At 38.6% G+C, this 20,696-nt stretch overlaps 1 protein-coding gene across 9 annotated transcripts in view; it reads left to right on the forward strand.

Annotated features, from left to right (window-relative positions):
- HEPH (hephaestin) overlaps positions 1-20,696 on the forward strand; it is a 73,485-nt gene that overhangs the window by 40,742 nt on the left and 12,047 nt on the right. For all 9 annotated transcript variants that reach the window (XM_064367742.1, XM_064367744.1, XM_064367743.1 and 6 more), the window contains 3 exons: positions 948-1,087; positions 1,893-2,024; positions 19,730-19,836. In XM_064367742.1, the coding sequence (XP_064223812.1) occupies positions 948-1,087; positions 1,893-2,024; positions 19,730-19,836 (379 nt within the window). The remainder of the gene's footprint in view (positions 1-947; positions 1,088-1,892; positions 2,025-19,729; positions 19,837-20,696) is intronic.

Genomic DNA, 20,696 nt, shown 5'->3' on the forward strand with positions numbered 1-20,696 from the left:
AATTTCTATCTGGATTATGGCAAACAAGGAACATAGATACTGAAACCTGCCATTTTTTTTTTTTTTTGACAAAGCCTCGCTCTGTTGCCCAAGTTGGAGTGCAGTGGCATGATCTTGGCTCACTGCAACCTCTGCCTCCCGGATTCAAGCGATTCTTGTGCCTCAGCCACCCAAGTAGCTGGGATTACAGGCACAAGCTATCATGCACAGCTGATTTTTTTTTTTAATTTTTAGTAGAGATGGGGTTTTGTCATGTTGCCCAGGCTGGTCTTGAACTCCTGCGCTTAAGTAAACTACCTGCCTTAGCCTCCCTAAGTGTTGGGATTACAGGCATGAGCCACTGTGCATGGCATACCTGCCATCTTTAATTGTGGTTATGCAACCAATGTGGTGAGAAGTCTGACAGAAGAAATAGGTCCCTGATGCAGGGAAAAAGCAAACTGCAACATGATATGCATAGTATTATCATAATTTATGTAAAGTGAAAGACAGTGATGCTGTAATATATAACATTAATGGAAATATACACATATATCAAAGTGTAGAAAAGTCAATTAGACCTTACAGCTGACTACTTAACAGAGTGAGTAACCAGTACTACATATCAACAGCTGCACCACTGGGGGGAGGAGAAGGGGTAGAAGGGATGAGCATCAGCTCTCTCTACAGTGATTTATTTCTAGTAGATAGAGAAAGAGCTCCAAAGCAGAGGGATTTCATGGGTTATTTCTTCATGGCCAGTAAGGGTGTCTGTTACATCATTATTTATCTGCGTGTTTAACAATTTTATAATTAAAATGTATTATCTCTGAAAAAAAAAAGAAATAGGTCCCCTTTTTTTCTATCTGTGATATGAAGGTGCTTCTGACTTAGCTTCCCCATAAATATTCAAATGAAAGTGAGGGGTCGATGGCCAGATGCTGATACTACTCTTTGGATTCCTCTAGTTATGGTCACATTTTCCTAAGTAACAAGGATGGGCTCCTGGGTTCCAGATACAAGAAAGCTGTATTCAGGGAATACACTGATGGTACATTCAGGATCCTCCGGCCAAGGACTGGACCAGAAGAACACTTGGGAATCTTGGGTAAGGAAATTCCACTTCTCTCATAGTGTTTAGCAGCCTGAACTGCACCTATGGCAGCTATGTTATACCAGAATGGCCTCACTATTCCCCATTCTCAGTCTTTTCATATGATATACTGTAATTATGGTCATATTTTATGAAACAACCATGAGAATAAACACAGAAGTGGGAGGGAAGAAATCGAATTCTGCTGCAACATGAACGAGGTTTTACTGGATTTTCTATATCCTCAAGTATGAGTCTCTGAGGATGGTAGGTTGTAATAAATGCTAGGGGCAGGAGAACTTAGGAATATCAAAAAATGAAAAATGTATATATACAGGGAATCCATTTTTACATTGTACCACTGTTTAATTAAATAATAATTATTGCTTTAGGTTTTCCCCCCTTATTCTAGTTATGGTACAAAAGGGACCCACCGACTCCTGAAGAGATCCTCTCAATTCTATATTCTTTGTCGAACTTACCACTCTTTATCATCAATGATTCCACAGCACCGTGATTCCCTAGACACTTGGACTGTTATAGACAGAGTGTAGGGGTGGGAAAAGTAGAGGTGATTGGATGTACAATCTTGTTGTTGAAGTACCTTCATCCTGTGGGTAGTAATATCACTTTAAGGTTTTCTGAATCTAAAAATTGTGCCACCCATGACTTCTAGGTCTTAGAAGGATCTTTTCTCAGGGTAAACCCCTAATTTTATGAAGTGCTCGTGTATGTCCTTTTCTTTAATGCCTACTGTTCTACTCCTTCACTAATAAAACTTTATTAATTAATTATTTTATTTTTTTATTACTTACATTAGGTCCACTTATCAAAGCAGAAGTTGGTGATATCCTGACTGTGGTATTCAAGAATAATGCCAGCCGCCCGTACTCTGTGCATGCCCATGGAGTGCTAGAATCTAGTACCGGTTGGCCACTGGCTGCTGAGCCTGGTGAGTGGGGACACTTAGTGAAAGAACAAAGGATATACATCACCTCTGCTTCAGGCTTCTGGATGGTTCTTTAAAAAATTATGTGCTTCAGTCTGGAGTGGTGGCTCATTTCTGTAATCTCAGCACTTTGAGAGGCCGAGGTGGGCAGATTACTTGAGGTCAGGAGTTCAAGACTAGCCTGACCAACATCGTGAAACCTCATCTCTACTAAAAGTACAAAGATTAGCTGGTTGCAGTGGCACGCACCTGCAGTCCCAGCTACTCAGGAGGTTTAGGCAGGAGAATCTCAAACCCAGGAGGTAGAAGCTGCAGTGAGCCAAGGTCATGTCACTGCACTCCAGCCTGGGGAACAAGCAAGACTCCATTTCAAAATAAAAATTATGAGCTTAGAGACCTGAAATAGGAATACGGGCAAAACTAAGCCACAGGCTGAGTTTTTCTCCATGAAATATTCATTCTCTCAATCCCAGAACAGGCTATGGCTTAGTCTTGGCTAATATTCCTGTTTCTCATCTCTAAGAAAATACCCTTGGATACAGGATAAGCACCTAATCTTGGCTAGAGAGTGACTTGGCCCAGACCACAGACTGATAATTCACCCCTTAGCCCAGTAGATAAAGGTCTTACACCCTTCTTGCAGACTAAATTATTAATTCCCCAGTCACATACTAAACTCCTGATACTAAATGTAGAATGAGCACAATCTTGGCCACATTCTCTTTTATTAATTCATTCATTGAATAAACACTTACTGGAGGCCTACTGGGTGACAGGGACAACTCTAAAATCTATGGATGCAGTGATAAACACTTGCTCCTGTCCTGAAGAAACTTGAGCTATTATGATGGAAACAGGTAAACTGGTAACTATAAACCACTGTGTTAAGTGTTAATAGGGGTTTTTACAGTGTGATAGGCATGTGAAGAAGATGGTATTTAATCTAATGTTTGGATAGTCAGGAATGGCTTTCTAAATTAGGTGATATCTCAGCTGAGACCTATATCAGTAATTGTCAAACCTTAGCATGCATCAGGATCACCTGGAGGCTTGTTAAAACACAGACAGCCGAAATTAACCCTGAAAGTCTTTGATTCAGTAGGTCTGTGATATAGCTCAGGAATTTGTTCGTTCAAACAAGTTCTCATGCTGCTAGCTCAGGAACTACACTTTGTAAACAGCTGACCTAAAGATGAAAAAAGTGACATATGGGTGGAGGTGAAGTGCAGTCTGTAAGACAAGCAGGAAAAAAGAAGTTCCAGATGTAAAGAATGCAGTGTGCAAAGGCCAAGAGATGAACATTGGTGTAGAGGTAAAAGAATAGATTATAAAAAAATTAATGAGGTAAAATAAGCAGGGTATGATGAGTAATTGGATTTCGAAGGTGGAAAAGATAAGTATTTTTTTTTTCTTTTATTGTATTTTAGGTTTTGGGTTACATGTGACAAACATGCAACATTGTTGCATAGGTGCATACGTGGCAGTGGGATTTACTGCCTTCCTTCCCTTCACCTATATGTGGCATTTCTCCCCATGCTATCTCTCCCCAATTCCCCACCCCCTGCCATCCCCCTACTCCCCCCCAACAGACCCCAGTGTATAGTGCTCCCCTCCCTGTGTCCATGTGTTCCCATTGTTCAACACCCGTCTATGAGTGAGAACATGGGGTGTTTGATTTTGTGTTCTTGTGTCAGTTTGCTGAGAATGATGGTTTCCAGGTTCATCCATGTCCCTACAAAGGATGTGAACTCATCGTTTTTGATGGCTGCATAATATTCCATGGAGTATATGTGCCACATTTTTCCTGTCCAGTCTATCATCGAAGGGCGTTTGGGTTGGTTCCAGGTCTTTGCTATTGTAAACTGTGCTGAAATGAACATTCGTGTGCATGTGTCTTTATAATAGAATGATTTACAATTCTTTGGATATATACCCAGTAATGGGATTGCTGGGTCAAATGGAATTTCTATTTCTAGGTCCTTGAGGAATCGGCACACTGTCTTCCACAAAGGTTGAACTAATTTACACTCCCACCAACAGTGTAAAAGTGTTCCTATTTCTCCACATCCTCTCCAGCATCTGTTTTCTCCAGATTTTTGAATGATCGCCGTTCTAACTGGCGTGAGATGGTATCTCAATGTGGTTTTGATTTGCATTTCTCTAATGACCAGTGATGATGAGCATTTTTTCATATGCTTGTTGGCCTCATGTATGTCTTCTTTTGTAAAGTATCTGTTCATATCCTTCGCCCACTTTTGAATGGGCTTGTTTGTTTTTTTCTTGTAAATCTGTTTTAGTTCGTTGTAAATTCTGGATATCAGCCTTTTTTCACATGGGTAGGCTGCCAAAATTTTTTCCCATTCTGTTGGTTGCCAATTCACTCTAATGACTGTTTCTTTTGCTGTGCAGAAGGTGTGGAGTTTGATTAGGTCCCATTTGTCTATTTTGGCTTTTGTTGCCAATGCTTTTGGTGTTTTGGTCATGAAGTCCTTGCGTACGCCTATGTCCTGAATGGTTTTGCCTAGGTTTTCTTCTAGGGTTTTTATGGTGTTAGGTCTTATGTTTAAGTCTTTAATCCATCTGGAGTTAATTTTAGTATAAGGTGTCAGGAAGAGGTCCAGTTTCTGCTTTCTGCATATGGCTAGCCAATTTTCCCAACACCACTTATTAAACAGGGAATCCTTTCCCCATTGCTTGTTTTTATTAGGTTTGTCAAAGATCGGATGGTTGTAGATATGTTGTGTTGCCTCCAAGGCCTCTGTTCTGTTCCATTGGTCTATTTCTCTGTTTTGGTACCAGTACCATGCCGTTTTGATTACTGTAGCCTTGCAGTATAGTTTGATTTCTGGTACTGTGATGCCTCCCGCTTTGTTCTTTTAGCTTAGAATTGACTTGGCTATGCGGGCTCTCTTTTGGTTCCATATGAAGTTTAAGGTGGTTTTTTCCAGTTCTGTGAAGAAGGTCATTGGTAGCTTGATGGGGATAGCGTTGAACCTGTAAATTACTTTGGGCAGTATGTCCATTTTCACAATCTTGATTCTTCCTAACCATGAGCATGGAATGTTTCTCCATCTGTTTGTGTCCTCTCTTATTTCGTTGAGCAGTGATTTGTAGTTCTCCTTGAAGAGGTCCTTTACGTTCCTTGTTAGTTGTATTCCTAGGTATTTTATTCTCTTTGTAGCAATTGTGAATGGCAGTTCGTTCTTGATTTGGTTCTCTTTAAGTCTGTTATTGGTGTATAGGAATGCTTGTGATTTCTGCACATTGATTTTGTATCCTGAGACTTTGCTGAATTTGCTTATAGGTTTAAGGAAATTCGGGGCTGAGAAGATGGGGTCTTCTAAATATACAATCACGTCATCTGCAAATAGAGACAATTTGACTTCCTCCTTTCCTAATTGAATACCCTTTATTTCTTTTTCTTGCCTGATTGCTCTGGCTAAAACTTCCAATACTATATTGAATAGGAGTGGTGAGAGAGGGAATCCTTGTCTAATGCCAGATTTCAAAGGGAATGCTTCCAGTTTTTGTCCATTCAGTATGATATTGGCTTTGGGTTTGTAATAAATAACTATTATTATTTTGAGATACTTTCCATCAATTCCTAGTGTATTGAGAGTTTTTAACATAAACGGCTGTTGAATTTCATCAAAGGCCTTCTCTGTATCTGTTGAGATAGTCATGTGATTTTTGTCTTTGGTTCTATTTATGTGGTGGATTACATTTATAGACTTACATATGTTGAACCAGCCTTGCATCCTTGAGATGAAGCCTACTTGATTGTGATGGACAAGCTTTTTGACGTGTTGTTGCAGTCGGTTTGCCAGTATTATATTGAAGAGTTTTGCATCTATGTTCATCATGGAGATTGGCCCGAAGTTTTCCTTTTTTATTGAGTCTCTGCCTTGTTTAGGTATCTGGATGATGTTGGTCTCATAAAATGATTTGGGAAGGATTCCCTCTTTTTGTATTGTTTAGAATAGTTTCAGAAGGAGTGGTACCATCTCCTTTTTCAATGTCTGGTAGAATTCGGCTGTGAACCCATCTGGACCTGGGCTTTTTTTTTTTGGTTTGTAGGCTATTAATTGCTGCCTCATCTTCAGCCCTTGTTATTGGTCAATTCAGGGTTTGAACTTCTTCCTGGGTTAGGCTTGGGAGGGTACAAGTGTCCAGAAATTTATCAGTTTCTTCTAGGTTTACTGGTTTATGTGCATAGAGTTGTTTGTAGTAACCCCTGATGATAGTTTGTATTTCTGTGGAATTGGTGGTGATATCCCCTTTGTCGTTTTTTATTGCATCTATTTGATTCTTCTCTCTTTTCTTTTTTATTAGTCTTCCTAGCAGTCTGTCTATTTTGTTGACCTTTTCAAAAACTGGCTCCTGGATTTATTGATTTTTTGAAGGATTTTTTGATCTCTATCTCCTTCAGTTCTGCTTTGATCTTAGTTATTTCTTGTCTTCTACTAGCTTTTGAGTTTTTTTGATCTTGTTCCTCTAGCTATTTCAATTTTGATAATAGAGTGTCGATTTTAGGTTTTTCCTTGCTGCTTATATAGGTGTTTATTGCTATAAATATCCCTCTAGACACTGCTTTAAATGTGTACCAGAGATTCTGTTATGTTGTGTATTCGTTCTCATTGGTTTCAAAGAACATCTTTATTTCTGCCTTCATTTCATTGTTTATCCAGTCAACGTTCAAGAGTCACTTGTTCAGTTTCCATGAAGTTGTGCAGTTCTGAGTTATGTTCTTAATCCTGAGTTCTAATTTGATTGCATTGTGGTCTGAGAGACTATTTTTTATTTGATTTATTTCCAGTTTTGTGGTCAATCTTAGAGTAGGTGAGATGTGTGCTGAGAAGAATGTATATTCTGTGGATTTGGGGTGGAGAGTTCTGTAGATGCCTATTAGGTTTGCTTGGCCCAGATCTGAATGCAAGTCCTGAATATTCTTGTTAATTTTCTGTCTCGTTGATCTGTCTAATATTGACAGTAGAGTGTTGAAGTCTCCCACTATTATTGTGTGGGAGTCTACGTCTCTTTGTAGGTCATTAAGAACTTGCTTTATGTATCTGGGTGCTCCTGTATGGGGTATGTATGTATTTAGGATAGTTAGCTCTTCTTGTTGCATTGATCCCTTTACCATTATGTAATGCCTTTCTTTGTTTCTTTTGATCTTTGTTTCTTTTGATCTTTGTTTAAAGTCTATTTTATCAGAGACTAGGATTAGAATTCCTGCTTTTTTTTTTGCTCTCCATTTGCTTGGTAAGTCTTCCTCCACCCCTTTATTTTGAGCCTATGTGTGTGTTCTTGCATGTGAGATGGGTTTCCTGAATACAGCATACCAATGGGTTTTGACTTTTTATCCAATTTGCCCTCTTTTGATTGGGGCATTTAGCCCATTTATATTTAAGGTTAATATTGTTATGTGTGAATTTGATCTTGCCATTTTGATGCTAACTTGTTGTTTTGACCATTAGTTGATGCATTTTCCTCATTGTGTTGATGGTCTTTACCATTTCATACATTTTTTTAGTGGCTGGTACTCATTGTTCCTTTCTATGTTTAGTGCTTCTTTCAGGAGCTCTTGTAAGGCAGGCCTGGTGGTGACAAAATCTCACAGAAATTGCTTGCTCGTAAAGGATTTTATTTCTCCTTCGCTTATGAAGCTTAGTTTGGCTGGATATGAAATTCTAGGTTGAAAGTTCTTTTCTTTAAGGATGTTGAATATTCGCCCCCCCACTCTCTTCTGACTTGTAGGGTTTCTGCAGAGAGATCTGCTGTGAGTCTGATGGGCTTCCCTTTGTGGGAAACCCCACCTTTCTCTCTGGCTACCCTTAGCATTTTTTTCTTCCTTTCACCCTGGCAAATCTGACGATTACGTCCCTTGGGGTTGCTCTTCTTGAGGAATATCTTTGTGATGTTCTCTGTATTTCCTGGACTTGAATTTTGGCCTGCCTTGCTAGGTTGGGGAAGTTCTGCTGGATAATATCCTGAAGAGTGTTTTCCAGCTTGGATTCATTCTCTCTGTCACATTCAGATACACCTATCAAATGTAGATTAGGTCTTTTCACATAATCCCATAGTTCTTGTAGGCTTTGTTCATTTCTTTTCACTCTTTTTTCTCTAATCTTGCCTTCTCATTTTATTTCATTGAGTTGCTCTTCAATCTCTGATATCCTTTCTTCTGCTTGGTCAATTTGGCTATTAAAATTTATGTATGCTTCGCGAAGTTCTCGTGTTGTGTTTTTCAGCTCTATCAAGTCATTTATATTCTTCTCTAAGCTGTTTATTCTAGTTAGTATTTCATCTAACCTTTATTCAAGGTTCTTATTCCTTTGCATTGGGTTAGCACATGTTCTTTTAGCTCAGATAAATTTGTTATTATTCACCTTCTGAATCTTGTTTCTGTCAATTCATCAGACTCATTCTCCATCCAGCTTTGTTCCCTTGCTGGTGAGGAGTTGTGATACTTCTTTGGAGGAGGAGAGCCGTTCTGGGTTTTGGTGTTTTCATCCTTTTTGTGCTGCTTTCTTCCCATCTTTGTGGCTATATCTACCTGTGGTCTTTGTAGCTGTTGACTTTCGGATGAGGTCTCTGTGTGGACATCCTTTTTGTTGATGTTGAGGCTGTTTCTTTCTGTTTTTTAGTTTTCCTTCTAACAGGCCCCTTTGCTGTAGCACTGCTGGAGGTCCACTCTAGACCCTGCTTGCCTGGGGATCACCTGCAGCAGCTGCAGAACAGAAAGAGTTGCTGCCAGTTTCTTCTTCTGTTATCTTCATCCCAGAAGGGTACCCGCCAGATGTCAACCTGAGCTTTCCTTTATGAGGTGTCTCTTTGGATATATGGGGGTCGGGGAGCTGTTTCAGGAGACAGTCTGTCCCTTATAGGAGCTCAAGTGCTGAGCTGTGAGCTCCGTTGTTCTTTTCACAGCAGCTGGGCAGGTACGTTTGAGTCTGCTGTAGCAGAACTCATAACTGCCTTTTTTCCCAGGTGCTCTGTCCTGAGAAGGTGGGGCTTTATTTATAAGTTCCTGATGTGCTGCTGCCTTTTTTCAGAGATACTCTGCCTAGCAAGTAGGTTGTCTATTCATAGTCTTCCAGCAGATGTGTTGCTGAGCTGCTGTGGGCTCTGCCCAGCTGCTGATTGAACTTCCTTGTGGTTTTGTTTACAGAGGTACAGTTAGAACTGCCCCAGTAATGGCGGTCTGCCTTACTAATGGTGGACTGCTTCAGTAATGGCTGCCTGCCTCAGTAAAGGTGGATTGCCTCAGTACTGGTGGATTGCCTTGGTAATGGTTGACGCCCTTCCCACCACTGAGCTGGACTGTCCTGGGTCCAGCTGTGCTTGCTGAAAAACTCTCAATTTCGAGCATTTGAGATTGCTGGTCTTTGTGGGGGTGGGACTCACTGAGCCAGATCACCTGGCTCCCTGTTTCACCCTCTTTTTTTCAGTTGAATGGATGGCTCTGTATCCCAGGCATTCAAGGTGGCAGTTGAAATGGCCACCCAGATTTGTGTGAGTTTTTGTGTGGAGAACCACAGTGCCGGCTGAAACACCCATGCTGGAAACTCATGGCAGTTTTCAGCCTGGGAATCTCCTGGTCTGTGGGCAGTGAAAATTCATTTGGAAATGCAGTGATTGTTCACCCTCTGCATTGTTCTTACTGGGAACTGCACTCCAGAGCTGTTCCTATTTGGCCATCTTGGATCCCCTAAGCTCCCTGCCATCTGGGTGCTTTCTAAGACAGCAGGTGGCTACAGCTGTTGGCTGAGTTTAGGTAGAAGTGAGACCACTGTGCCAGGCACTGGTGCTAATCCCTGTTTGATCAGGGGATAGAGCAATCTTTCTCCTTCTAGGCACCATCACCTTAGTCTCTACTGGGGCTGTGGTGTCAGTGCTCGTCTATTCTGTGGCCTAAGACTTGTAGAGCTCCCCTTGGAGTCAAAAGTTTCCCCTGTAAAACATCCAGGTTGCTCTCTGCCTCAGTCTAGATGCATGGTGGGGGTGGTGCATGGGGGCCAGTGTGATTTTCCTGTTCCTCATCTTGCATAGGTTTCTGTGGAGGAGGTGAATTTCCGAGAAGATTCTCGTTTACTTACCCTTTCCCCTGTTGGAGAAGTTCTGGCTCTTTGCTGTGCCCACACAGGCTGGTGCTCAGCTGCCCTCTTCTCTGATCTCTGTCGCCCTGCTGCATTGGCCAGCAAGGTCAGTGTTCACTAACCTTTTTGTTTCCTCTCTGTGAGAGTGGAGTATATGTGCTGTTTATATTCTACAATATTGGCCCCTCCTATCCTCTCATTTTTGAAGGACCATTTTGTCAAATATAGAATTCTTGGTTGACAGGTATTTTTTTCATTCAGCAATTTAAATATGTCAGTTGACTTATTTTTAACCTCCATGATCTCAGAGAAGAAATCAGCTTTAATCTTATTGAGAATTTTTTTCTGTGACAAATCTTATCTTACATCTTTCAAGATTCTCTTTGCCTTTTGTTTTTTTACAATTTAATTACAAGGTGCCTTGGTGTGGGTAGAGTTTTGCTAATCCTACTTTTAGTCAGTTGAGCTTCTTGGATGTGTAGAGTCATATGTTTTATCAAATGTGAGAAATGTTTAGACATTATTTTTAGCATACTTTTTCTCCTTCTTTCTCTCTCTTCCTTCTTTGACTTCCATAATGCATATATTAATCTTCTTGATGTTGTCCTACAGGTTCCTTATGCGCTGTTCACTTTTCTTCATTATTTTCTCTTTCTGCTCCTCATACTATATATTTTCAATTTTCCTATCATCATTATCTGATTCTGCCTTTTGCCTGCTCACATCTGCTGTTTAACACTTCTAGTGAATTTAAAATTTTAATTCTACTTTTCTATTGCAGAATTTGTTTGGTTCCTTTTTATTTCTATGTCTTTATTTATATTTGAATTTTGTTCAGACATAGTTTTAAGAGGTTGTCTTTAGTTTTTATTTATGTTTTATTTCAATTCTTTAAGCATATTTAAACAGCTGTTATAAATAATTATTTCAGTGGAATAGTGGGAACAAAAGTCAAGTTACATGAACCAAAGGGTAAAAAGGAGGTAGGGGAGTGAAAATAGGGAGTATCAGCAACTTTTCTCAAGGCTTGTCTTAAAGGGTATTAAAAAATGGGATATTGTAGCTCAATAGAAATGTGTGACCAAGGAAGCTTTTTTAAATGGTATCTTTTGGGCTGAACTGTCCAATACCTTAGCCACTAGTCACATATGGTTATATAAACTTAAATTTATTATAACTAAACTAAATTGTAAATTAAGTTCCTCAGTTATACTAGCTACATGTGACTATAGTATTGTACAGCACCAAAAACTCCTGTCATCTGCACCATCTTCCTTTTTTTCCTGTTACAAATAATAAGGCATCTTTCTTCTCATTAAATATTAATTCCTATAATTCATGCTCTGGATCTCATTCTCTTTTCATTTTCTTAGTTACCATAGTCCTATGGTTATTATCTCTCTCTCTCTCTCCCACCTAATCATGACTCTCTCCCTCTCTGCTAGATCAACATGCTCTAGTACAGTAACCCCTTATCCCTGGTTTCACTTTCTATGCTTTCAATTATTCATGGTCAGTTATAATCTGGTAACAGTAAATTTAAAAATCCAGAAATAAACTATTTATAAGTTTTAAATTGTGTATTTATCTCATGTGTGTACATGAGATACTCATACTCATATCTCATGTTGTCCCACCTGGGATATGACTCTTTTCTTTGTCCAGCATATCCACACTGGATATGCTACCTCTGCATTCGGCACTTAGCTGTCTCAGTTATCAGATCAACTGTCACAGTTTTGCAGTGCTTGTGTTCAAGTAACTTTTACTTTACTTAATAATGGCCTCAAAGTGCTAGAGTAGTGATGCTGGCAATTTGTATGTGCCAAAGAGAAGCCGTAAAGTGCTTCTTTTAGTGAAAAGGTGAAAGTTCTTGAATTAACAAGGAAAAGAAATGTGTGCTGAGGTTGCTAAGATTGATGGTAAGAATGAACATTCTATCTATGCAATTGTGAAGAAGGAAAAAGAAATTCATGCAAGTTTTTCTGTAGCACCTCAAACTACAAAAGTTATGTCCACAATGTATGATAAGTGCTTAGTTAAGATGAAAAAGGCATTACATTTGTGGGTGGAAGATACGAACAGAAATATGTTTCAATTGACAGTAATCGGCTTCAGTTCTATCTGTGCTTTCAGATATCCACTGGTTTCTTTAATTAACTTCTGATTCCTGAAAGAACGAATAAAAATTTTGTTGTTGTTTTGTTGTTGTTGTTGTTTTTGATCTGTAAGTAAAATGTAGCTGTAACATTTAATGCAGCCTGATGCACAGTATCTTATTGGCTCACAGGTTTTAGCTACTTTTCTTTAATGAGGAAATGGATGTTTGACATTACAGCAGATGACTCATAAACTTCATATGGCTAACTTCTTAGGTTGGAGCACATTAAATAAAGAAGTAGCCCAGAGAAAATGAAGGTAAGAGGTCAGGTTTGAGACCTTCAGTGAAAATGGAAGGGGTCACACATTGCTAGTTCCATTTATTCAATTGTAAAAGCTGGATTCTAAAGTACAGAAACCAAGCTGCAATGGGAGATTGACCTAAGATGCAGAAGTGAAGTGGAGAAAGAGACTTGAATCAGAATAACAGGGCATCAGGAACTAAGAGAGGAAGTTTCTGAGTAGTTGCTGGGGACACCTTCATGATGTCAAACATTTGCATATTTTTAGGTGATTGTGTGTTAGCATATTGTTTTAGCTAAGCTTTTTCAGGAATTAGGCACAAGGTCAAGAAAAGAATAAAGGCTTTAAATTATCTATTTCTTTTGAGAGTGTTTTAGTCCATCTCACCTTGCTATAAAGGAATACTTGAAGCTGCGTCATTTATAAACAAAGGAGGCTTATTTGGCTCATGGTTCTTCATGCTATACAAGAAACATGGCATCAGCATCTGCTTCTACTGAGGGCTCAAGAAAGCTTCCAATCATGATGGAAGATGAAGGGGGAGCAAGTGTATTACATGATGAGAGAGGGAGCAAGAGAGAAAGGAGGAGGGGTACAATGATCTTTTAAACAATCAGCTCTCATGTGAAGTAATAGACCAAGAACTCACTCATTGCTCAGAGAACAGCACCAAGCCCTTCATGAAGGATCCGCACCTATGACCCAAACACCTCCCACTAGGCAACACCTCCAATACTGGGGATCAAGTTTCAACATGAGATTTGGAGGGGACAAAAATTCAAACTACATCAGATAATATGAAAGTTGTTGGAGGTTGTGTTAGTTTGCTAGGGCTGCCATTATAAAGTACCATAAACTGGGTGACTTAACAGAAATGTGTTGTCTCATAATTCTGGAGGCTAGAAGTCCAAAATCAAGGTGTTGGCAGGGTTTGTTCCTTTTGAGGACTATGAAGAAAGACTCATTAAGGAGTGTACCGGAAGTGAGGAAGTAAAGAAAGTAGATTTTGGCAGGACTTTAAAAATGCTTAGATGTTGAAGGCAGAACAAGGGAGAGCAGTAGCTTGAGGGTTACAGGAGAGAGAAAGGAGAGACTTTATCATTATTTACATGGGGAAAGGAACAAGCAGAGGAGAGGTAAAAGATCCAGGAGGAAGAAGAAATTTAAATCTGGCAAGAAATAGGAGAAAGCATGAACCTTGGATTGGAGTAGGAACACTTCCCCCTTTGAGGCTCAAGGGCTTGTAAGATGTGGATAAGAAATGGAGGTTTAAGGGATGAGAGCCTTTGTAGAGTAGTAAAGGGAGTGGTAAAGGCAAGAATTCTGAAGCTAGACGGCATGGGCTCAGATTTCAGCTATGATGTGTGATGTTTAGAAAGTGCTATAATATCTATGAGATGAAGCCTTAGTTATTTCATATGCACAATGGAATTAATAGTAATATCAGTCTCATAGGGATTTTAAGTTAATATAAGTGTGATGCAAGCTTTTGCCAATATTATTCTGTGAAATATGAGTTGAAGTCAGTTGCTGGGAGTGAGGAGGTAAGGAACAAATGAGGCTTGAGGAGTGTAGTGAAAGTTTGAAATTGTCGCCAAGAGGAACAGGATTGGAAGCTGTAGAACCAAACAGCAATGAGGACACAATTGAGACTGGAAAATAGAAATTTGAAGAAGCAGCACTACAGAAGGCTGTACAGTTTCCTTCAGCTGTGTTCAGCACATCACGTCTAAGATCAGAAGATGTGGATTGTAAGATACACCTAGGGAGTTAGTGATGCCCAACTTTAGTGAACATGAAAATTACTTGTAGGGATTGTTATATTGCCCATAGGTTGCTGAGGCCACCCTCAGAGTTTCTGAATCTTTAGGTGTGGAGAGATTCCCTATAACTTGCATTTCTACAAACTGCTAGGTAGATTCTGATGCTGCTGGTGCGAGGAATACACTTTGAGGACCACTGATTTACAAGAAGTTATTACGGGGTGGTAATGGTGAAAGAGATGCATTGTGTAGAATAGAGTAACAGGCAAGAAGACGTGGGAGTGCAGGATATTTGTAAAAGAGTAGTTCAAATGCTGACCATGCCAGTGAGGGAATTTAGACCAGATAGGGAAAAAAATGGAGTCAGTAGGGATCTGATTAAAAAAGGTAGAGGAGGGTAGGGATCTTCACAGGGACATAGCACTTATCCTAGTTTGTAATTCTACATGTTTTTTGTTGGTTTACTTGTATATTGTTTCCTCTCCCCACTAGATTATAAGAGGACAGGGAGTATGTTGTTTTGTTTATGACTCTTGCCAACACTCAATATATAATATGTGTTCAATACAGTTTTGTTGATTGTATGAGTGAGAAAAAATTGCATGCTTTCACCTCTGACGCTTCTTCTCTAAGTTCTTCCCATTCCTTGAGATTCAGACCAAGTCTGAACTCTCCTATAACACTTTCTCCAGTGATCAATACCTCTGGACTCCTGTAGTTGTTTAGGTAACAGTATAGTTGCCTTTTTTGATGTACAGTTTATGAATTTTAACACATGTATAGATTAGTATAATCACCACCACAATTAGGAATTAGAGCAGTTGCTTACTTGCTCTCCCCACCCTCTTTCAAGCACTGATCTGTTCTCAATTCCCAGTTACATTTTTCCTAGAAAAGAAATACATATATATGCATATATATATTTTGATTTACATAAGTGATACCTACATAAAAATTGATATATTTATGTATATAATGGAATAATACAGTATGCAGTCTTTCAGGATTAACCTTTTTCACTCAGCACAGTTCTCTGGAGATTCATCTAAGTTGTTGTATGTATTAATAGTTTACTAGTTTTTATTGCTGAGTAGTATTCCATGGCATGAATGTACAACCTTTCACTGTTAAAGGAAATTTAGATTGTATCCAATCATTGGCTCTTATTAATAAAATTGCTATGACTATCTGTGTAGAAGTATTTATTTATTTGTTTGTTTATTTATTTTTTGAGACAGAGTCTGACTCTGTCACCCAGGCTGGAGTGCAGTGGCATGGTCTTGGCTAACTGCAACCTCTGCCTCCCAGGTTTAAGTGATTCTCATGCCTCAGCCTCCCAAGTAGCTGAGATTACAGGTGCCTGCCACCACACTTGATTAATTTTTGTATTTTTAGTAGAGACAAGGTTTTGCCATATTGGCCAGGCTGGTCTCAAACTCCTGATCTCAAGTGATCTACCTGCCTTGGCCTCCAGTGTGTTAGGATAACAGGTGCTGTGTAGAAGCTTTTGTGTGAACATTGCTCACATTTCTCTATGGTAGATACAAAGAACTGGGATTTCTGGACCATACAGTAAAGGGATATTTAACTTTATAAGGAACTGCCAGGCTTTTTCCAGAGTGTCTGAACCATTTTACATTCCCATCAGCAATGTGTGAGTGATTCAATTGTTACCTATTCTTGCCAGCATTTGGTGTTATCACTGATTTTTAAAGGCCATTGTGACAGGTATGTAATGATATCTCATTGTAATTTTGATTTGCATTTTCCAAATGGCTAATAATGTTTAACATCTGTCATATGTTTATTTGTCACTCATATATTATGTAGTAAAGTGTCAGATCAACTTTGTTTTGCCCATTTTTAATTGGGTTGTTTGTTTTTATTTTGTTAAAAATTTAAGAATTATATATCTTGGATACAAGAGTGAAGCCTTGGCTACTATGGTCAGTCTAGGGCTGTCTGAGGAAATTATATTTAGGCTGATAATTGAATGTAGCATAGAAATCAGCCATACTAAGAAACTTACAGGACAACTTCAACTGCAAGTGTAAATACCTTGAGATAGGAATTATCTCAGTGTATTTGAGGAATAAGAAGAAGACAGTGTGGATGTAGCATACTGAGAAGGATGAAGAATAATAAGAAATCAGTTTTTAGAGATAAAGAAGGATCAGTAAGATCATGTAGCATCTCTCAAGCCATGGAAGGGAATTTTTATTTTGTTTTACTCACAGTGAGGAACTGTTGCAGAGATGTGGTATAGTTTACTTTGTATTTTAAAAGGTTGTATTTGTTGTTATGTGAAGCATATGTTATGAGAGGAACAAGATAGATGGCTATTGTAGTTGTCCAGGTGACAGAAGATAATGGCACAGACTATGGTGGTATCAGTGAAGATGGGTAGAAGTAGATAGATATGAGATATATTTTTTGGATAGATCCCTCATATCCATGCTGATGGATATGAGATGTGAGGGAGTGAGAAGAATGAAAGATAACTTGAGTTTTTGGCTTACATAACTGGTGGCACTATTTATTAAGATAAAAAGGACTGCAAAGGAATAAGTTTGGGGGAGAAGTCAAATATTTATTTTGAATATGTTGAATCTGAGATAACAATTAGACAAATGGAGGTGCCAAGAAGGCAGCTGAATAAGTCTTGAACTCAACAGAGAGGTTGGAGAGAAGTTCAATTAAACAGAACAACATAATCAAAGATACAGAGCTGTGGAAGTATGAAGTATGTCCAGAGATGAGCAAGTAGTAAAGTTTGGCCAGTATGTATTTTGCATAACTAGAAAGAATAAGAGACATGGCTGAAAAGGTAGGCCAGAGCTGAGTTAGAGAGAACTTAGATGCTTGGAAAATGTTTGAAAATTATTATTTGATTATTAGGAAGCCATTACAGGTCTTTGAGAAAAGGCATGACATGAACAAATAAAGGTTTTGGAAAGATTAATATGGCATAGACAAAACAATGTTTAGAAGAAGAACAAAGTTGGAGAACTCATACTTAATGGTTTTTAAACTTACTACAAAGCATAAAATTCAAGATTGTGTGGCATTGGCGTAAGGATAGACACATAGATCAATAGAATAGAATTGAAGATCCAGAAATAAACCCTCTCATTTTTGGTCAATTCATTATCAACAGAAGTTCCAAGACTTTTCAATGGGAAAAAAATAGTCTTTTCAATAAATGGTGCTGAGGCAACTGGATTTCCACATACAAAACTATGAAATTGGACCTCTAACTCACAACATACGGAAAAGTCAACTCAAAATGAATCAAATGCCTAAACATAAAAGCTAAAGCTATAAAACTTTTAGAAGAAAGCAAAGGAGAAAACCTTCATAACCTTGGATTAGGCAATGGTTTCTTATATGCAACACTAAAAGTACGAGTGAACAAATAAATTGAAATACCTTAAAATTTAAAATATGCTTTGAAGGACACCACAAAAAAGTGAAAAGACAACCCACAAGATTTGAAACAATTTGACAATTATATACCTGATAAGGGACTTCTACCCAGAATCTACAAGAAACTATCACTTGATGTCATTGTTACTTGACAATGTTATCAAAAAACACATAACATAATTTAAAATGGGCAAAGAATTCAAACAAATGTTGCTCTAAAGAAGATGTTAAAATAGCTATTAGGCACAGGAGAATATGCTCCACATTGTTACTCATCAGAGACATGTAAATCACAACCGTAGTGAGATAACACTTTTCACATGCCAGGATAACTAAAATAAAAAATTTTAAAAAGCAGACAATAACTAGTTTTCATGAAGATGTTGAGAAATTGGAACCCTAATATGTTGCTGATGAGAATGCAAAATGGTGCACGTGCTTTGGAAAGCAGTTTGGCAATTATTTAAGTGGTTAAACATAGAGTTACCATATAACTCAGGAATAAATATATCCACATAAAAACTTGGACACAAATACTGATTTGTGTACACTATTTGCAACACTATTCTTAATAATTAAAAAGTGAAAATGCCCCAAGTGTTCATCAACTGAAGAATGAATGAATAAAATGTGGTATATCTATTCAATGAAATATTGTTTGGCAATAAACATGATTAAGTTTCGATATTTGCTACAATGTGGGTGGGCAATGAAAGCATAGTAAATAAAATTCAGTCACAAAATAAACTATACAATATAATTCAATGTCTATGGAATTCCCACAATGGACAAATCTATAGAGACAGAAAGTAGATTAGTGATTACCTTGGGTGGGTCACAAAATAAACTATACAATATAATTCAATGTCTATGGAATTCCCACAATGGACAAATCTATAGAGACAGAAAGTAGATTAGTGATTACCTTGGGTGGGTAGGATGGGTTGAGGGTGGGTGGATGTATTAGGGGGTGAGGGCAGTGCAGGAGTTTTTTTGGTGGTAATGAAATGTTGTAAAATAAATCATGGTGGTGGTTACAAAGTTCTGTTAATTTACTAAAAACAGTGAATTGAGCATTTTAAAAGGGTGAATTGTATGGTATACAAATTATATCTCAATAAAGTTGTTTAAAAAGATTAATATAGCATCAATTGGGAGATAAATTGGAGAGGTCAAGGCTGGAGGCAGAGAAATATGTTAAGAGCTTTGTAATAGTTAAGAAAGCAAGGGTCTAAACTGGGGCAAGAGTAGTGATAATTGAAAGAAGAGGATGGTTCTAAAATGTAGTGTAGAGGTAGAATCAATAAGACCTGCCATTTGGTTAGATGCTGAATTATGAAAGTGAAGAAGTAAAGAAGATTAAAGTTTTTAGTCTGAGTAAGTAGGAGAGTGATAATGCTATTTCTAGACACTGGGAGCACAGATTAGGAAACAGGGTTGTTTTTCAAAGGAGGGAGGGAGTTCATGCAATCTGTTTTCCAGGTGCTGTCAGGAGAATCTTTAAAAGATATTCAGCATCTAATTGAAAATTTGGAGTTGGAGCTTACTAACAAGAGGAGTCTGGCTGGAACTAAGTATTTAAGAGTCATTGATGTGCAGATCATAGTTGACCTCAGAAAAGTGACTAAAGCTTCCGAGGAAAGAGTATGGACAGAGAGAAGAGAACTGAGACAGAACTTTGTGCAATCAACTGCATTTAGGAGGTAGCAGCTGGAAAAAATAAACCAAAGCAGAGCCCCCCACTCCAAAAAGGACATTATAAGCAAAAAAAAAGTAGCAAGGCTGCCTTACCAGAGGATTGGACCTGGGCCTTTGAGGATAGGGAAAGTAGAAAAGAAAGGTTGAGGGTATCCCATGGGGGAGAAGAGCAAGGTCACAAGAATAAAATGATAGAGGAATGATAAAGAAAGATCTTAAAGAAGATAGGACTCACCCACCACTGTCTCTTGGGGAGACCTGGGACTTGAGAGAAATTTCTGACCCGGTGCAACTGTAGTTTCCTTGTTATACTTCCTAGGTGAGGTGCTCACTTATCAATGGAACATCCCAGAGAGATCTGGCCCTGGGCCCAATGACTCTGCTTGCGTTTCCTGGATCTATTATTCTGCAGTGGATCCCATCAAGGTAAAAACAAGATTGGTTGCCTGGAGGTGGGTCAAACTCTCTGGCAAAAAGAAGCTATTAAGCAGATGTAGTAAGAATCTTACTCCTGAGATACTAGAGCCTAGAATTTGGGAAACATTCCTCAAAAGCTGGACTTATTTTGATAGACAGGAGGAGAGAGGAAGGGAATGGGTAGCATCAGATATTTGTCATGAAGATTGCCTTCCTTACCTTTTCATTTTGGATCCTATAAAGCAACATGTTCTTATTATTAAAAAACAAACACAAAAACAAACAAACAAAAAACACCTCAGGTTGGTTGTACAGAGATTGAGGCTATAGTCCCAAATTTGGTTATAGCATGCTTTTAGAGTGACCTTAAATAAGTCATTCTGCCTCTGTTCCTTATCTGGAAAATGAATTTATCGATCTAGCCATCCATCTACAGCCAGCCATCAGCAATCATTTATTTAGTGCCTACTGCATTTTAGGCATTTTACTTGGTGCTTTGGATGATATAAATTTAAGATAGATTTCCCGTCTTCAAAGAGTATAGTCTAGTTGAGCAAGAGGGAACCTGGAGAAAGCATAACAATGGGAGGTGCATGTTCTCTTGGCCTCAAAAGCTGAATCACATTATGCCATCAGATAAGGGCTATGATGAGAAGGAGGGCATTGCAGGCAGAGGAAACAGTACAAACAGGCCACTAGGTTGTAAAAATGCTTGGTAGGCTAAGAGGTCAATAAATAGTTTAGCCTAGCTAAAGCATAGGTTAGATAGTGTATCTTAACTAAGTCCCAAGTTAATTGTGAGAATGAATTCAAATAATATAGTGAGGTATTTATAAATGTAAGATATCATGAGGAAATGATGACAGGCA

Source organism: Aotus nancymaae, unplaced genomic scaffold (assembly GCF_030222135.1).
Source record: "Aotus nancymaae isolate 86718 unplaced genomic scaffold, 86718_ANA_hifiasm-v0.15.2.pri h1tg000073l, whole genome shotgun sequence".
Classification (NCBI taxonomy): domain Eukaryota; kingdom Metazoa; phylum Chordata; class Mammalia; order Primates; family Aotidae; genus Aotus; species Aotus nancymaae.